At 41.0% G+C, this 18,736-nt stretch overlaps 1 protein-coding gene across 8 annotated transcripts in view; it reads right to left on the bottom strand.

Annotated features, from left to right (window-relative positions):
• Positions 1-1,171: 1,171 nt before the first annotated feature.
• The window catches only part of NRG4 (neuregulin 4), a 90,750-nt gene continuing 73,185 nt past the window's right edge, over positions 1,172-18,736 (bottom strand). For 5 of the 8 annotated variants that reach the window (XM_084816831.1, XM_084816832.1, XM_084816828.1 and 2 more), the window contains 4 exons: positions 15,139-15,232; positions 6,825-6,974; positions 5,681-5,760; positions 3,114-5,596 (listed from right to left, as the gene is read on the bottom strand). In XM_084816831.1, the coding sequence (XP_084672957.1) occupies positions 5,583-5,596; positions 5,681-5,760; positions 6,825-6,974; positions 15,139-15,232 (338 nt within the window). In that variant the 3' untranslated portion in view covers positions 3,114-5,582. Of the gene's footprint in view, positions 3,084-3,113; positions 5,597-5,680; positions 5,761-6,824; positions 6,975-15,138; positions 15,233-18,736 lie in introns of those variants that run through there. The other 3 variants (XR_014785320.1, XR_014785322.1, XR_014785321.1) reach the window with 3 other exon arrangements.

The raw sequence follows: 18,736 nt of genomic DNA, 5'->3' as shown, positions 1-18,736 counted from the left end.
TTTAGAGAATGCCCCCTCATTCATTTTCTCCTAGATTGGCATGGCAATCTCACTGCAACACTAGGAAGAAAGTGTACAGTCCTAAAAGCATAAAAAGATGTGCATGGAAAATACATATAATGCTGGGTGATGTGCTATAGATAGAGGGCATAGCTTTGCTGGCCTTTATTTTATTTATATACTCATTTATAGGCCACTTTTTAGGGCATAGCGGCTCATATAATTATAAAAATATAAAATATATAATACAATTTAAAGCTAAAATTACAAGCAATTATCTGACAGCAGCACAAAGTTATTTTAAAACATAGTTAAAAATAAAAGAGCAGCAAATAAAAATACTAAATATTTCAGGCAACTATTATTTTATACTTCCGGTATTAAATTTTAGGGGGAAAGCAACCTGAAATAAATGAGTTTTTGAAACACACTTAAACATTTGTAGGGCTGAGGCTACACACACCTCACTGGGCAAGGCGTTCCACAACCTGGGTGCCAGCACTAAAGGCCCTTTCTTGTGCCTGCCAACTGGTCTGGTTGTACAGTTGGGCCTATGTGCAGGGCCTCTGAGACAGATCTTAAAGCTTGGGCAGGTTTGTATAGGTGCAGGCATTGTGGACCCTCTTCAAAGGCAGTCCTGTTAGCCCTTTTGTTTAAAGTGGAAGATGAGTATTTCCTCACTACAGTGAGGTGTAGTGAAGAAAAATGCATCCAAAGCTTAAAAAAAAAATCTTAAAAAGCTATATAATATAGGAATATGCAGATATAGGAAAAAATGTACTGCTCATAGCGACAGTCAACATTCCACACTACAATCACTACCATAATAACAATACTTACTATGGGGTAATCTCATTTTTATGGAAATAGAGTATTGTAGCTCAAGTGCTGCGGGAAATGCTTTCCTTCTGCAACAACAGCACTCCTTTGTAGAAGGCTGTCTGGATCACCTCAGTAGATGAACAGGGCAGTTCTTATGCTATAAAAATATGTTAGGAAGGCCTATCAAGCCAACCCCCCCCCCCCCCGTCAAATGGGTGTGTTGAAAATGTAGCCTTGAGCTTAGAACAATAGTGAAACCATGTTCATAACACTACCCTTCAAGCTGCTTTGGCAGTAGGTTGAATAGTGGTTGGATGCATTATAGTCATTCACTCACATCACCACATGGCAGATTCTGAGTGGATCTATTTAAAATGCAAGACAATGACCTTTTATATAAAGATATATACAAAGTGAGTTTACAAAGAAAAAATGGGTTTGATATGGCACCAAATACAATTTTTCACATCCTTGTAACTGGCTTTATCCAGATCAATGTTGAATTATAGAACTAATTCCATTTCTTGAAGACAACGTTCTTCCTTGCTACACAATAAAAAGGAGATCAAGGGGTGGGGGATGAGGATGAAATAAACGTGAAAGCAAGATTGGCAGTCTAAGAGGAAATGTGCTGAGTCTAACACTGAACGAGGATCTTTTACGAGTGAATGCCACGCCACTGTAAAATAGGCACATTTGCTGAACTATTCAAAAGCCCTTCAGCCATTATTTACACCATCAGTGGGGTTGCCACTCCCCCTGCCCCCCTCTGGTGAGGTTCTTTTGCCTTAAATAACACTGTGGAGCATTTCAACAGGACTATTTTCCATCAACTGTCATGAAGGAAGCTACTAAAGCCACAGGAGCTCTACAAGCAAAAGGTGGGGGGTGCTTTATTTGGAGAACACTGTAACTTAAAATTACAAATTCTAGTGGGTAGACATGATGCAGTGCAATCTAATGCATGTTTACTTGAAAGTTAAAAAAAAAAAAAAGGAAACAACTTTAAGCATTTTGTGTCTTTACCAGGACATAACATGTTTTTTTAATCTCTAGTATGCACGTATGGAGCTAGGTTGGCCCACTTCTTTTCCCCTTAGAAGAGCTTCTGTGTATCTAGCATTGACAGGCAAAAGTTCAGTAGATGAAGTTTATCCTGGCATACAGATGCAGTGGTGAGCAAACCTTTGCTCAATTCCTTCTGGTTTGTATAGAAAAGCATAGGAGTCCTGCTAATAGTAGAAGCATTTGGGCCATTCAATAGTAGCTTTTTTCAGCTAAGGAGTGATATGTTATGGACAAAAAAACAGTTCTCCTGTTTGAGTCTACATGACTTGTTTTTCCAAATGAGTGGGAGTACAGAAGACAACCATCTCTTTAATACTTTAAAGGAAACAGAGATTTGAGGAAGCAACGGTTTTCCAGGTCAGTTGGAACTATAAAGCAGTGGTTGCTCCAAATCTCACTATAATCAGTATTTAAAAAAATTGCCTTCTTGCAGTAGGAAGTGCAGATGATTTCCAGGGGTTTACATCATTGCATGTGGTTTTATGTTTGACAGACTTAAATAATTTTGTTTCCTAGTTTGACCTTTATAGTCAACTGCTAACATGTCAGAGAACTGATTTTAAACTCCAATTGCTCTTTGGAGAGAAACGGAATAGGTCTTGAATTCAAGTTGAATTGAATAAGACAAAATACACTTTATTTACAAATGGAAAAGTTTTGTCGACTGACTTTGGTTTTAACCACTGCTTAAAGGTCACATTGTCTAAAGCCCTCTAAATTAGTTCAAACAAAATAGAGGAGTAAATATTTCATGCCCCTCTGTACATTCAGAAGGCTCTGCAAGTCTTCTACTAGTTTTAGCTTGTGGAAACTTATACAAGATCCCTTTTATTACAAAGTTTAATAGGACTGCCCTTCCATATAAAGTTCAATTCAACACAATCAAAGGCCTTTTTGTAGGCCATGCCTACGAAAATATAAATATATAGATTGCTGATTTTGCCTGGATAGAACATAGGAACTTATCAGTAATAGTGTCCTGGCATGATTTAACAGCATTTTTTACTATTTTTAATTACTATGGATAAAGTTGGTTCTAACCCATCTCTCAACATCTTCATGTACCTCTGACATTCTGTGCCTGACAACTGCAAGAATATAAGCAATGTACATTTACGGTTATATATTTGGTCCTGTAAAATATTAGCAACATTGTCTTCTTTCACAGTATCTGGGAAAAGTGTTATGGATTCCTGAAAATTATATAAGAGAATGGATTTATTAGACAATATTTTTTATTTTTTTAAAAATATATCTTGCCTTTTCACCATTTTTATCTTCAAGGTGGTTTACAAAAATCATTAAAATAACACAGTATAAATATCCACAAAAACAAGTACAACCGAACAGCCTAAAGCATAGAACCAGTAAAAGCAAGAAGATGGAAAATGAGCAGAATCCATTTAGCAAGTTATAGAATCATAGAACAGTAGGGTTGGAAGGGGCCTACAAGGCCATCGAGTCCAACCCCCTGCTGAATGCAGGAATCTAAGTCAGAGCATCCCTGACAGATGGCTGTCCAGCCTCGTCTGGAATGCCTCCAGTGGGGGAGAGCCCACCACCTCCCCAGGTAATTGGTTCCATTGTCGTATTGCTCTAACAGTCAGGAAGTTTTTCCTGATGTTCAGCTGGAATCTGGCTTCCTGTCACTTGAGCCCATTCTTCCGTGTCCTGCATTCTGGGATGATCGAGAAGAGATCCTGGCCTTCCTCTCTGTGATAACCTTTCAAATACTTGAAGAGCGCTATCACATCTCCCCTCAGTCTTCATCTGGCACGTGTACTTTCCCAAAGAATCCTTGTTCAAAAACTGATTTGGCTGTTATGACTGCTATGTAGCATTATACAGGAAAAAACAGTGGATTTTCAGCACAGTACATGTTTGACTACTGATGAGCTTTCACATTTTGCATATGGATAGGAATCTTAGGGCAGTATCCAATGGAGCCCTTGCGTGGGCAACCCAAGCTCGCTGGCCCTGATGTATGCGCAGCCCCTACCACTGGCGGACATGATGTAGCATTAAACTGCCCCTTCCATAAATGAGCGTTTCCGCTCTTTGTGGCACTTCCTCCTGGAAGCACTGCATTGAAGCCACCAGCAGTAGGGGCTGTTTGCACAAGGACTCCACTGGATACTGTCCAGTATGTTTTTGTCTTTTTTAAACCTAAGCTTACATGCTATTCGATGGTGTTCTTTATTCTTCATCTTATAACACTTTTGTTTACCCTGGCAGAAAGTGTGAATTGCCTTTTCCAAAAACTGAACAAGAAATCCTGTAAGGGATGTATGCTTTTTCATAAGTTTCTACTCAACTGGCTCTTCATTAAATTAACATATAGAAATGAAACAACTCCTGTATTCTCCTCCTTGCAGATTCTAGCAGCTGTATTAAAATACTCTCTTTACTACTGCTTATAAGCCTCCTGAATTATTGTGCTATTTTGCTATTACTGAAATAAACTTTAGGTTTTTTTGCTCAGGACATTAGTGCTACAAACTCCCTTGAATAACAAATTCTTCAAATCCCATTTTCTAGCCATTTTATTACTTATATCTGCATTGTCTTGACAGATATGTTGTTTAACCATGCCTATTCTTTATATCAACAAGAAAACCCTTTGTGGAAGGATGTTTAAAATCACCTAGGTGAATGCTAAGTTAAGGTACAAATGACATGAACAAGTATGGTGGAAGCAGATGGGAAAGATTTTGTTTTAAATATTGACCACTGCGACTGAGATTTTCCCTGTTCTCTACTCTGAAGTTTGACCTAATGCTTAAATGTTCCACAATAATAAGATTCTCTAAAGAAAATGTTGTCAGGACAGAAAGAACAGAATCAAGAAAAGATCTTTGCTCAGTATTAGGGATGCATACCAAAGAGAATGTAATAACTCTGCCTAAATATTATTTTTATAATTGACAGTTCCCTCATTTTCATGTTATGTTTTTAAGGCAAATTTATGTTGTTATTAGATACGTTTTAATGAAATATATAGTGCCCCTGAGGAAGGATCTTCTGAAACACATTGGGCCTACATTTAAAAACTAATCACCATCTGGAGTTTCTTTCTCTTCTTTTTTTTCTGTTTGTGGTGCCATGCCGTTTGTTAGATGTGTGTTCGTTTAATGAGTTTTAATTATAACCTATTTATATTGTTAGCTGGCCTGAGCACTATTTTTAGTGGAAAGGTGGGTTATAAAATTAATAAATAAGTATATAAATAAATTCAGATCAAATTCTGGGAATGTATCCCAAGCAGAAATTCAGGTTACTGGATAGGCATCCCCTCTGACTCTGATGACAATAGGTCTTTCTGGTAACAGGATGGCACTGTAAGTAGACTCCTGTTGTTTCATGTTAATTATCAATGCATTCAAATAAAAACTTCCCGTATTAGATGATTAAGTAGAAAATAGCTTGAAAAACTTATTAGGAAAGCTCAAAGGAAATTCACAAATAAGATAATTGTACACTATGCCTCTTCCTTCTTTGAAGCAATGAGGATCCCCTCAAATATAACTGGTTTTGCCTAATATGTTTTATAGATAACCAATCTCTGATGAACACAACACCTATTTGTCTTGGATATCTTCTCTGTTCATTCTTCTTACCATATTCTCCAACATAGTTTTAGCTTTTCTATGGCTGCTTTGCTTGTTGTTCCATAGTTTCTTGCTTTAATTTCTTTATTCAGTTATCTCTGAAAAGAATAAGGCGTCGGGGGGTCATCAAGATCTTTCTCTAAGCCATCCCTCCTCCATTACTATATTTGAAAAGTACTCACTGTTGCAACCATTGCTGCTGTTTCCCTCAATCAGGTTGTCTCCGCGCTCTGTTGAACTGGTCCGTGGAATTTGGCCCTTCCTGACAGAAAGTTACAATGAAATGAAAAAGAGGAAGATACATAACAAAGAAAACCCAAGGGGATAAGTGAAATCATAGGATACATTTAGTGACTATGGCTTTTGCTACTACAACTTAATGGTCCTTTACATCTTCAGGTCTCCGACTCAGCCCAATTAAACTGGTATTCTTAGGTCAGCTAAAGCGGCTTAAGTCAGTCAGTGATCTGAAATGGAGGCATGGATTGAGTTGTTGAGGCTTATTCTCTGCAAATAACCATATACTGTGTACATGGTGAAGGGGCCATCTGAATTGTTAGGTCATGAGCCCATATAATTGTTCTTATAGCGTTTGCCCTCTGTACCACGCAGCTTGGACTTTAAAAAAAAAAGTGTATGAGCATCATAATATGATCATGACTCAGCCCTTACAATACCTTTGCCAATTTTTACTAACTGGGGAGCTGAAGTAATAAAGTGATTTGCTGTTACAGCAGGCCAAAAATGCAGCCTTATCACACAATTGACTGTGTCTGGCTCCTAGATATATGAGGGAATCAGTGAATCAAAATGCTATTCTAATAAACTTTTTAGTAGCTATCAATTTCATGCAGTAACTCTTCTCCAGGCAACCAAGAAAGTTATTCTGAAACAGTTTGGAGAGCATTTCAGAAAACCTACATCAAGAGTAAAAACGGATTAGTTTTACAGCTGTTTTACAGCTTGGTGCAACAGTTCTAGAAGCTGCTTTTACATTTACATTGCCTTGAACTTTAAGGGAAGATGGTTCAGAAATTATATAAGTACATACAATGCAGGACTGATTTAGCCATTAAACTATCTGCTGTAGTGATGTTTTACAAAATACTTCATTATAATAAATATGGTTAATAGGTGCTATAAAATGCTTTTTAAAAATTAAAGTGGAAAAATAAAGACATAAAGATGACGTGTTTTTGTTATTATTAAAGAGCCTTGCATACATTATAGATGTTTTATCAGAGAGAATATTTAAATTCTGGCAATTTGGATAGTATGAGGGACTTAACTTATCCTTTTGTGAAGAGCTAAGCATGGCTGTTTTACCTGCAAAGAAAGAAGAATGCTCCAGCTACCAGGACACTCAGAACTACAACTGAAGCCAAAACTGCTGCAAACAGTTCACCTCTCGTATGGTTCTTGATACTAGGGAGCAAAATTTCCTCACAGCGAGCTCCTGTGTAATTGTCAATACACCTGTGAAACAAACATTTACATTAACTGGGTACCTTGCTAATTGAAATAAACAAGTATTTTTTTCCTCGTTAGTCCTGCCTTTATCGCCCCTTTCTCAATTTTCTCCCTGGTGCTAAATATTACACTGTGTCCAAAGCTATGGTTTTCCCAGTAGTAACGTATATGGCTATGAGAGCTGGACTATAAGGAAGGCTGAGCGCCGAAGAATTGATGCTTTCGGACTGTGGTGCTGGAGAAGACCCCTGGACTGCAAGGAGGTCAAATCAGTCAGTCCTAAAGGAAATCAACCCTGAGTGCTCATTGGAAGGACAGATACTGAAGCTGAAGCTCAAATATTTTGGCCACCTAATGCGAAGAGAAAACTCCCTGAAAAGACCCTGATGCTGGGAAAGATTGAAGGCAAAAGGAGAAGGGGACGGCAGAGGATGAGATGGCTAGATAGCATCACCGATGCAATGAATATGGACTTCAGCACACTCCGGGAGAGAGCGCAGGACAGGAAGGCCTGGCGTGCTATGGTCCATGGGGTCACAAAGAGTCGGACACGACTGAATGACTGAACAACAACAACAAAATGTTGCAAAGTGCCATGTATGCTGCTGTCTCTCATGTATATCTTTTAACAGAGAGAAGTTCATGTATGTGATGTTGGGAGAGCCATAGCAATGACACATGCACCCACACATTGAAGCAGCATATGTGCACGATGCTGTACTGTCATTTTCTGTAAGGCCCATTGGTGGCAAGCACAGAAGCACGGATTTGCAGATCCCTGGGATTAAATTGCCTGCTGGCTTAAATGCAAGTGCTCTGGCTTAACAGATTTGTGAAATACAAATCAAACCAAACATTCTGAAAACTTGGAGGGATGGGAGCAAATCTGAGCAATGGAAAGAAAGGGCCTGGTGGCTGACCAAAAAACAAACCATACAGAAGTAGTGAATGATGGGGCCAAGAATCCAGGAAAAAAAAACATTGGACAAGAATATAGTGGAAGTTGAACAGAATGTTGCCTTCACTAAAAGAAATATACAGCGACTGATGTTTGTGCACATAAACACACCCTCCCTAAAGTTAAAACCTAAATAAAATGTTGAGATCAAAAGAAATTATCAAGAATAGCAGCAGAAATTTAGCTTTTATTCCATCAAAGAGGGATGTAATTTTATTGCAGAAGTTTCTTTGAATTGTGACAAGAACTGGGATCTTTTAAAGATCTATAAGATTATACAATAACCTGTATAATAAGACTGGCCGGATTAATTCATTCTACTATAAAATGGTTTGATCTGATGTGGCTGTAGTGAGTTAGCATCCACCCATGACATGCACCTAACCCACTACCAGTTCCTATGTGGCATCCTCTCATGAAGTTACTGTTAAAATGCCATGTTACAATGAAAGCTTGGTTCTGTGGCTCCACCCTTAACTTTTTTCATGGGAGGCTGTCATTTGCATCCAGCTGAGGAAAGCAGGGACAAAGGCGGATCCTACTTTCAGTCTGATCCAGCAAGCTGGCAGGCTCAGTATCTGCACATCTTCCAGACTCCTAAAAAATTACCTGTTCTGCTAAGCTTTAGGGCAGAGCTGATTTTGTACTTATGCTTTTAAAATTGATTTTACTACTTTTTGTTAATTGATACAATTTATTATTGACTGTATTTTAATTAAGTTTAATTTATGTTTTGTAAACTGCCTTGGGAGTTTACAAAAGGTAATATCCAAGTTTTATATGTAACAAGCAAAGCCTTGGCCTGGGTTATCTGTGCTGCACAGGGTTATCTGTGCTGGAGTCTAGCACTGATTTGGAAATCAGTGTAGGTGTTGCTCCAATATATAATCCATCTAGTCCTAGAGGGGGTTGCACTTGTCCTGAGGGAGTTAATATCTCCCCTTTCTGGAGTAACTGGGGACTCTGGGAAGTGTTGAAAAGGTGGAGAACATTGAGGAGTGACAGCTCAACACTTAAAAGTGAGAGGATCACATTGTCAAGGGGAAGTTATTGTTACCACCCACTTTTGGTGCTACTGAATTGTGCTACTGGGGCCCTCGTTTCTCTTACTATTATTTCTCGCCCAGTCCTTCGCAACTGTGTGCAAATTAGCCTATATGCAGCCTCATCTTGTCAATTTCCTTGTACATTTCGTACTCTACTTTGGAGCTCCCATGAACAGCTGAAACAACATACAGGAAATTGATGGGCTCCATCAAGACTCCACCTATCGGACAGCCGTAAGTGTGCACTTGCAAAGGACTGACCAAAAAATTAAAATAAATTGCAAGCATATTTGCATACTCCCAAATCACCAGGGGCGGGGGGAGTGGTGAACGAAAAGGGGTAGCAATCCGAGCAGGGAGGGGGCTGGGGCGAGGAGACAAGACAGGTTGTGCTGCAAAGGCACCTGGGATATGTGCCAGAGCTGGCTGGAGGACTGAGGGGGAAGGAAGGGGAGAACAAGCCACATCAAGCCCAATCATCTGTGGGGCGTTCCATGGGTTGTTCAGTGAACAACCAACTCACTGTGGCTTATTTGCAGGGTGGCTTAGTATGACGTGCGAACCTTTGTTTGGAATAAATACTGGCACAGCAATGCCTCAGAAACAAAAGGAGCTCTAGCAAAGGCTTTACCCTAGTCTGCAGCAGGAAGGAGTTTTCCTTTCCTTGTTTCCAGTTGCACTACAAGTTTAAAAGGCATTGCATGTGTAAACTACCCCCCACTGCTTTCTTTCTGATTAGCAGTATTAATCAGAACGTATAGTATTATTTTTAGAACACTGTTCTAATCAGAAAAATCAGGGGGTTTTCTTAGTTCACGTGCCTTGTATGTAAATACTAAATCTTGTGCAGGCAAAAATACCAGCTTTCCTCTAAACTTTGCTCCGGCCAAGGAGCTGAGATCCTTATTACCCATGCTGGGGTTTAGTGCCTCATAATTCTGCAGCCAAAACTAAGCAATGCCAATTCTAAACTTATATACAAATAACTTTGTCTGCATAACAGAAATTGCCTTTCTGGATACAAGAATTGGTAGGCTTTAATGTGGCATTTTATAATTCCTTTTAATGGTCTTCATCCTTCTCTCCCAAAGACCACTCTCTGTTTCCTGTGTTACATCTGATCAGGCCTGTCATATCCTGAATTATCTGCTATATTCCAGCACTGATGTGCTTAATGTCTATGCCACTTTGAAACCATTTTCAAATGTTTCACTTGAAACTAGTTTTTGCATTTACAGGATCTATAATTTAAACTGAAAACCAAAAACGGCTACAATAGACATTCAGTTCAAAATGCTCTCTCTTTCTTTCTACCCTACATTCACAGTGTTCACATAGGTATGCAAAATAGCACCTGATATTTAAGCATTTCCCCTGTTGTCCAAGTATCTTGAATGGATTACACAGCACCCTGTTCACTGCCCAAATGGCACTGGAAACCGCTGTACAGATTTATCTACTAAAATAAAGGTAAATGACCTGTTTATGGAAATATCTCTCTGAGATGACAAAGTATCTGCTAAACTCCAGATTGTTAATCCTGTCAGGAGCCCAACCAAACAGCTTTCAACAGTGGTCTTATTTACAAGGAAAAGCAAGGAAGAGGTGGGCCTAAAGCTGGTGCTATAAGCTACTAATTTATTTTGTAAAAAATGCCCAGTGAGTTTCAATCATAAGTGAGTTGTTTTTCATGCACCAGAATAAGACACATGAAGACCACATGATTGAATGCTCCACCTTACAAAAAAAAAAAAAAATCCTGAACATAGGAAATTAGATATCAAGGAGCGAGAACTCTTGTTCTTGACATGCTAGTTTTCTATGGGAAGGGAATTTTTGTATGGAGAAGCATTCAATTATGTGAGTCCCCAACTGCAGTCTGCGATGGAAGAGCTGAATCCCAGGTATACCATTTCAATGAGAAATACTTCAATGAGAAATAGGCCAGAGTCTTCATAACTTGCTAAGAAACATAGGGTGCAATCCTATAATGAACATCTGTTGCCTGAGGGGCAACTGGATTTGTCAGAATTCTCACTAAGTGTGCAGAACACTTTCAAAGAACACCAACTGAACATGCCACCAGTGGAGCTGTTCCACTGCTAAAGAGATGCTGGTGGAACATCTTAAAGGGGTGGGATGTAGGCAGTACAGGGGAGATACGCATGCCACACACATGCCAAATCCTACATCCATTCAATCCAAGGCCCACATTCCCATTACCAGAAGAACTTTACACCAGACCCAAAACTCCCTCTGTTTTGGCACTGACAGGACTCTATTTTTTCAGGCAAAGGGTGAGCAGGGGCATGCTCCCCATCCCATGCCCATGCCAGGGCAAACTCCTGTCTTTCAAACTCCATGCCCTATGGAGGGAGCCACTGGAGGTTGCTGCCATTGGTGTACACCTGTGTTGCATGTTTTGGGCCCTCCCTTTGGCTGAAAAGATAGTTGTGCCTAAAGCAGCAATCAGACAGACAATAGTTAGGTTGTAAATCCCATTGAACTCTGTGGGACATATTTCATAGTACGCATGCTAAGGATTGCACTGTAAGTCCTTTTGATATCAATGGGACTTCTGTTAGTAGTAACTAATTCTTTCCACTCATTTCTACTAGACTTAGGGGTGGCTAGTATTCTTTGGATTGGAGCCATTTGCTTGAATGTAGGTAGTGTTAAATTAATTGGGGCTTATTTCAAAGTAATGGGTTATGGGCTGAGATACTCATATTTTACTATCTGCATGGGATTTGCTGTCTGAATGGATGGCATCCCTATGACTTTAGAAAGTCCCTGTTTACATCTACAAGTTCTCTCCTGTTCCACCCAAATCCGTACTTCTATCCAAAAGCAAACAGGAATTATCCATTTCCTTCATATGTTCTATAAAAGGGCATGTTTGTTTATTCAAAAGAATGGTGCAATTCTACTGTGCACACAAATCCACAGTCCACAGAGTTACACAAATTTCTCTTGCATCATGTATCTTGAAAATGACCTGATTTACCATGCCACTTTTCTCAATATAATATCTTTTTTCCTGCCCAGGTCCCTGAGACCACAATTAGGACAGCAGTGCTTGAGATCCCCCATTGTTCTTTCTTTAGGGTCTTTCCAGAAGGCTATTTGCCTGATAAATGAACAGTTGTTATTCAGTGCTGCAGAGGATCTAGAAATCTTCCCTTGACCAAGCATATTTGTTGCATTTTCCTAGTCCTCAAAACATAATACATGGCTGTGTCAGCAATAGTGCAAGTATAGCACTAATGGGGAGAAAGTGGAATTTTTCTGTCATCTGGAAAACTCCAAATCTTAGCAATTACTGAAACCAGGGCTAAATTACATATGGCTCATATCTTTAAATGCAGGTCTGCCCCAGTCACATGTAATGTGGGGTGGAGTGATGATTTAAAATGTAAAAGTAGGTGTGGGTTCTGGGCCCTCCCCATACCAACTGCTGTCATCTGAAGTCTGGCTCAAATAATAGTGGTGTTTGGGCAGCATAGTATATCCTTTATTAAAGTTTTAAATCACAATCCATTATAAGGAGAATTTTAAAGCAGGGATGGGGAACTTCAGGTCGGTGGCGAAATCTGCCCCTTCTGGGGTCCCAATCTGGCCTTCCAGGATTCCCCAGATGACCACATCCTCTTCCCCAGCCCCAGCCCCTTTCCCTCAGCCACCAATTGTTTGGTATTTTCCTGGGTTTTGTGCAATTTTTTCCTTATTCCGAAAGGTTGAAACGCCTCCCGTAAGGCTTAGTTACTGGCAGTGAGAGCTTTAAGCTAAAGCATGCTGGTATTTTTGGTCCCACCCACCAGTGGAACGCAGCCCCCAAGAGCTTCTATGAAACTGAATTCAGCCTTTGAGCTGGAAGAGGTTCCCCACTCCTGCTTTAAAGGAAAAAACTGAGTGGTGGAGGAAAGATGAGGTGGAATGCAATCTTGCAGGGTCTTTCTTAGGCAGAAGGATCAGTGAGAATTATGACCTCAAACTTTAAAACATGTTCAGACCAGTCAATGCCGTTGGCTTAGCCACTTCAAGCACATAACTATTAATAAGATTTTGATGGACATGGGGATCCCCAACATTACTTGCTAAGCCTCATTGTAGTGACAACTCCCAGGATTTTCCTGTACTACGGAAAATCCAACCTGGCACTGTCCAGATGTGTTGGACTACAACTTCTATCATCCCCAGCCAGTGACACATTGTGAGGTCTGGTTGGGGATGATGGGAACTGTAGCCTAAGACATCTGGAAGGCACTGGGTTCAGGAAGGCTGCTCTACTACTGGCTGTGGAAACCTGTCATCCAGCCTATGCCATTATCCTGCCATCCAACCCTCTCTGCACACAATTTTGCCCGACATTTGAGGAAGAACTCAAGGCAGAGAATTACTGTCAAGTCCCTGACAATCTGGAGGAGTGGGGGGTGAGATCTAAGGATAAGTAACCAGGCTGAAGTTGGATCCTTTGCATGCTGCTATCAGTCCTAAGCAGGCATTAATTAGTCCTCCTGCCATTCTACTGAGCAATGGTTCACTTGCTTTTATTATTGGTATTGCTATCACTATTGATTACCAAAAGATAGCTGAGTGTCAACAGAACCTTTCTCATTTATAATTAGCATTCATGCCTGACTGATAAGGTGCATGCTTTGAATGAAAACATGCTGGAATAGAATACTCCAATTTATGGAGCAATCCTATCCATCAGTTCCACCTGCTTGGCAGGATGGGATTGCTACTAAATCCAAGTGTCTTAGTAGAGTATAATACTACATCAGCAGAAAAATTATGCCACTATAGCAATACACTTGTGCCACTGGCAAAAACCTTGAGGTCACTGGATTCTGCCACAGCAAGGGGTAAACTGGGTGAACCTGGTCCTGCCACTGACAACTGCTTAATATTATGCCTGCTGCAGAAGTGGCATAAGTAAAATGCAGCATGGGGTTACTGTACTTGCCACTAGAGCAAAGGGAAAGAAAGAGGTTCCAGAAACTCAGTATCTTCCTGACTCCTCCTACCTTAGTTACTGCTGATGTATGCGCTACAACCAGATATCATCATCCCTAACAGATGTCGGTCCAAGTTTTTCTTGAAAAAATCCAAGGAAAGATATCCCATAACCTCTCTAGCCAGCCTCTGACATTGCTGAAGTGCTCTTTCTGTGGTTAATGTTTACTTAAATCTACTTCTATGTTATTTGAACCCTCTGCATCTTGTCTTGTCCTTGAATGAACTGAAGATACAATAATTGTTCCCTTCCCTTCCCTGTGCTCTGCCAATACAATATGCTCTAATTTGTCCCATATATGCTCACCAAACTGGCAGATTCTTTTGCAAGATCAGCTTTGCTAACCATTTCCCATAGATGGCAATGATGATTACAGTGGTTTATACTCAAGCCAGGCATTAGGAGCCAGCATCATTTGATGTCTGCTAAGGCCAAACCCTGGCAGAGTCCCATCACTTACCAGAGCCCACCCCTGCCCAAATTCTGCTGAGTGATGGTGGATCCTCCTCCATGTCACTGCCAGCTCTCACTCTTGTCCTCTCCCTCCCTGCCTTCTTTTTCTTCAGCCTCGACTGGTGGTAGCGAGAAGCAGCAGCCTCCAGTGTTTACTCCTTCATCGACCCACTAGATCGGGGTGGTAGGGGCAGCTTGCTACTCCTAGCCACCACCTACGACTATCCCATTGAGCCCAGACAGATAGAATGGGTGAGTTTCTGAACAGCGATGGCAGTTGTTGCTGCTGCTCCTTGACACCCCAGATTGGGGATGAAGAAGAAGCAAGCAGAGAGGGAATTGACAACTGTAGTGGCAACGAGAGGAGCAGAAGAAGCCAGCAGCAGGGGGAAAAGGAGAGAACTTCAGCCAGCCTAGCCACTCCTGCATGTGGCTAAGATGGCTACAGCATATATTTCAGGAGGGTGGACATTATAGGTCTCTTACCTGAGTCCTACAAAAACCTGGAACTGACCCTGCTTATACTAGCCAAAATGAATTGAATTCAAATACATCCAGCACAAGTTACATGCATTATGTATGTTGACCAAAATATGTTTCCTTAAAGCAGCCCATTGCTGACTTAGTCCAGTATATGACTTTTACAAAGCAAATGCCTTAAATGCAAAAGACAATCATTAACATTCAGTTTACCTGCAAAAAGGACTGGAAACGGTAGGTATTGTATAACAAATCCCACCATTCAGACAGAAAGATCCATAACTGCTGCCACAGAGTTCTTCATGATCTAAAGTCAAAGGGAATAAAAGGGTAGACTGACTGTAGCTTGCTCTTTCATGAATCACATCTAATGATGTGAAAGAATATCTTACTAAAGTGTTAATTAACTCGCTCCCCTACATATTGTATGAAAAAATGATGCTGGTTTTTTTTAATCATTGCAAAGAAAAGGAGGAGTAACCTTATTCCCAGCACAAAGCAATGCAAGAGAGAGAGAGAAAGACAGCATTGGCTCTCCTGTTGCTTCTTTTTGTTCATTTCTTGTTTTAAGATCTGTGCAAGGGGCTTCCACAAAAGAAGGAACCCCCTTGCACAAATCTTAAAACCGGTATTATATTAGATCTATTTATATTAAATCCTCTCCTCCACTTTCAAAAGCCTTAGGACAAAAATGGCCAGAGGATCTGATGCAGAGCCAGCTCCTCAGAGCTCTATGCCTGTGTAAAATTGATGGTCAGGGGTCACGACTTTGGTTTCAATGCAATATCCTGGACAAAACTAAGAGCTCTGCTAGTACAACAGTGTGCCACGTGACGGAGTGAGCTCCCGTCTTCAGTCCCAGCTCCTGCCAACCTAGCAGTTCGAAAGCAAGAAATTGCAAGTAGATAAATAGGCACCGCCTCGGCGGGAAAGGTAACAGCGTTCCGTGCACCTCGGTGTTCAGTCATGCCGGCCACATGACCACGGAAGCGTCTTTGGACAGTGCTGGCTCTTCGGCTTAGAAACGGGGATGAGCACCGCACCCTAGAGTTGGACACGACTGGTTGGGGACACCTTTACCTTTACCTTTTTAGTACAACAGTGGAATAGGGATGTGTGTTCAACTGATTTATGTGGGCCTTAAATGTATGAAACGCAGCACTGGATTGCAGCCCTCAGAGGCTGTGTACTTATAATAGACTCCACTTTCAAGAAAGTAAAAACTTGAAGTCTTCCTTATACTTTCAGACTGGAAAATTTCTATTTTTTGCTCTAGTAGCTGACCAGTATTATTAACATTATCATTATCATCATTATATGCATTTATATCCCTGCCTTTCCTCCAATGAGTTCAGGGCAGCATACATGGTCTTCTTTCCATTTTATCCTCACAAACCTGTGAAGTAGATTAGACCAAGAGATAGTGACTGTGTTTGGACATAATTCTAAATCATGGTTTAATGTTACTTGGATGAGCCTAGCCTCTGCACAGGCTCCCACATTCCTCCCTTCCCTTCTACTTCTGTCGTGCGGCCATGAGAACGAGATCAGAAACTTCTGCTTCCATTTTAAATTAACTACAGTTTAGCATATTGACCAAACCTAGACTGGTTAATCTTAACTATACTTAGTGAAAGCAGACCAGGTTCATAAACTGTGGCTTGAAGTTGGCTTGCATTGAGCAGGGGGTTGGACTTGATGGTCTTGTAGGCCCCTTCCAACCCTATGATTCTATGATTGTTTCCACTAACCACAGTTAAGATTAATCAGTTTGTCTAGATTCAGATCACATGGCAAGCTGCAGTTAATCAAAAATGGAAGTGAACACTTCCAAACTCCTCCTCGCAGCTGTGCTGAAGATGAAAAGGAGGAGCATACAAACCTGATGGGAGACCAGGTTTGTTCATGCTAAACTATGGTCCAAATCAGCCCAATAACTGGTCCAAGGTTACTTAGTGAGCTCCACAGCTGCCTGGGGATTTCAAACTAGGTTTTCCCAATCCTAATCCAACACTAACCACTATACTACACCAGTTCCCCAACAGCATCTCCAGTGATAATGACATACTGTTATTATACCAGTGCACACAACCTTTAAATGAAAAGATCCCAGTTGTTGAAAGCTCATAGTCTAAGAATTGCACAAGTGGTAGGGGAAAGTATCCTACATTAATATCCTAGTTAAACTAAATTCAAACAGCAATAGAGCAACTGCTAAAACCTCAGCCCATCAGAAGCTTAGCCTTGCTCCTAAAAGTCATCCCAAATACAGCAGTAGTTGTTGTTGTTCAGTCGTTCAGTCGTGTCCGACTCTTTGTGACCCCATGGACCATAGCACGCCAGGCCTTCCTGTCCTGCGCTCTCTCCCGGAGTGTGCTCAAGTCCATATTCATTGCATCGGTGATGCTATCTAGCCATCTCATCCTCTGCTGTCCCCTTCTCCTTTTGCCTTCAGTCTCTCCCAGCATCAGGGTCTTTTCCAGGGAGTTTTCTCTTCACATTAGGTGGCCAAAATATTTGAGCTTCAGCTTCAGTATCTGTCCTTCCAATGAACAGTCAGGGTTGATTTCCTTTAGGATTGACTGATTTGACCTCCTTGCAGTCCAGGGGACTCGTAAGAGTCTTCTCCAGCACCACAGTTCGAAAGCATCCATTCTTCGGCGTTCAGCCTTCCTTATAGTCTAGCTCTCACAGCCATATGTTGCTACTGGGAAAACCATAGCTTCAATTATATGGACCTCTGTCGGCAAGGTGATGTCTCTGCTTCTTACTATGCTGTCTAGGTTTGCCATAGCTTTCCTCCCAAGGTGCAAGCGTCTTTTAATTTCATGGCTACAGTCACCGTCTGCGGTGATCTTGGAACCCAAGAAAATAAAATCTGTCACTGCTTCCATTTCTTCCCTTTCTATATGCCAGGAAGTGATGGGGCCAGATGCCATGACCTTCATTTTTTTAATGTTGAGTTTCAAACCAGCTTTTGCACTCTCCACTTTCACCCTCAGCAAGAGGCTCTTTAGATCCTCTTCACTTTCTGTCATTAGGGTGGTATCATCTGCGTATCTGAGGTTGTTGATAATTCTCCCGGCAATCTTAATTCCGACCTGTGATTCATCCAACCCAGCATTTCTCATGATGTACTCTGCATATAAATTAAATAAGCAGGGCAACAATATACAGCCTTGTCGTACTCCTTTCCCAATTTTGAACCAATCGGTTGTTCCATGTCCGGTTTTTACTGTTGCTTCTTGACCCTCGTACAGGTTTCTCAGGAGACAGGTAAGGTGGTCTGGTACTCCCATCTCTTTAAGAATTTGCCACAGTTTGTTGTGATCCACACAATCAAAGGCTTTACCGTAGTCAATGAAGCAGAAATAGACATTTTTCTGGAATTCTCTTGCTTTCTCCATGATGCAGCGAATGTTGGCGATTTGATCTCTAGTTCCTCTGCCTCTTCGGAACCCAGCTTGTACTTCCGGTAGTTCTCGGTTCACATGCTGCTGAAGCCTAGCTTGTAGGATTTTGAGCATAACCTGGCTGGCATGTGAAATGAGCGCACTTGTACGGTAGTTTGAACAGTCTTTGGCGTTGCCCTTCTTTGGAATTGGAATGTAAACTGACCTTTTCCAGTCTTGTGGCCATTGTTGAGTGTTCCAAATTTGTTGGCATATTGAGTGCAGCACTTTCACAGCATCATCTTTTAGGATCTTAAATAGCTCAGCTGGAATACTGTCAACTCCACTAGCTTTATTGTTAGTAATGCTTCTTAAGGCCCACTTGACTTCACTCTCTAGGATGTCCGGCTCAAGTTCAG

This window comes from Heloderma suspectum, chromosome 11, assembly GCF_057233095.1.
Source record: "Heloderma suspectum isolate Gila_16-S chromosome 11, 16-S_ref, whole genome shotgun sequence".
NCBI lineage: Eukaryota > Metazoa > Chordata > Lepidosauria > Squamata > Helodermatidae > Heloderma > Heloderma suspectum.
The sequence above is the reverse complement of the archived record's forward strand: the minus strand, read 5'-3'. Positions and strand labels throughout refer to the sequence as shown.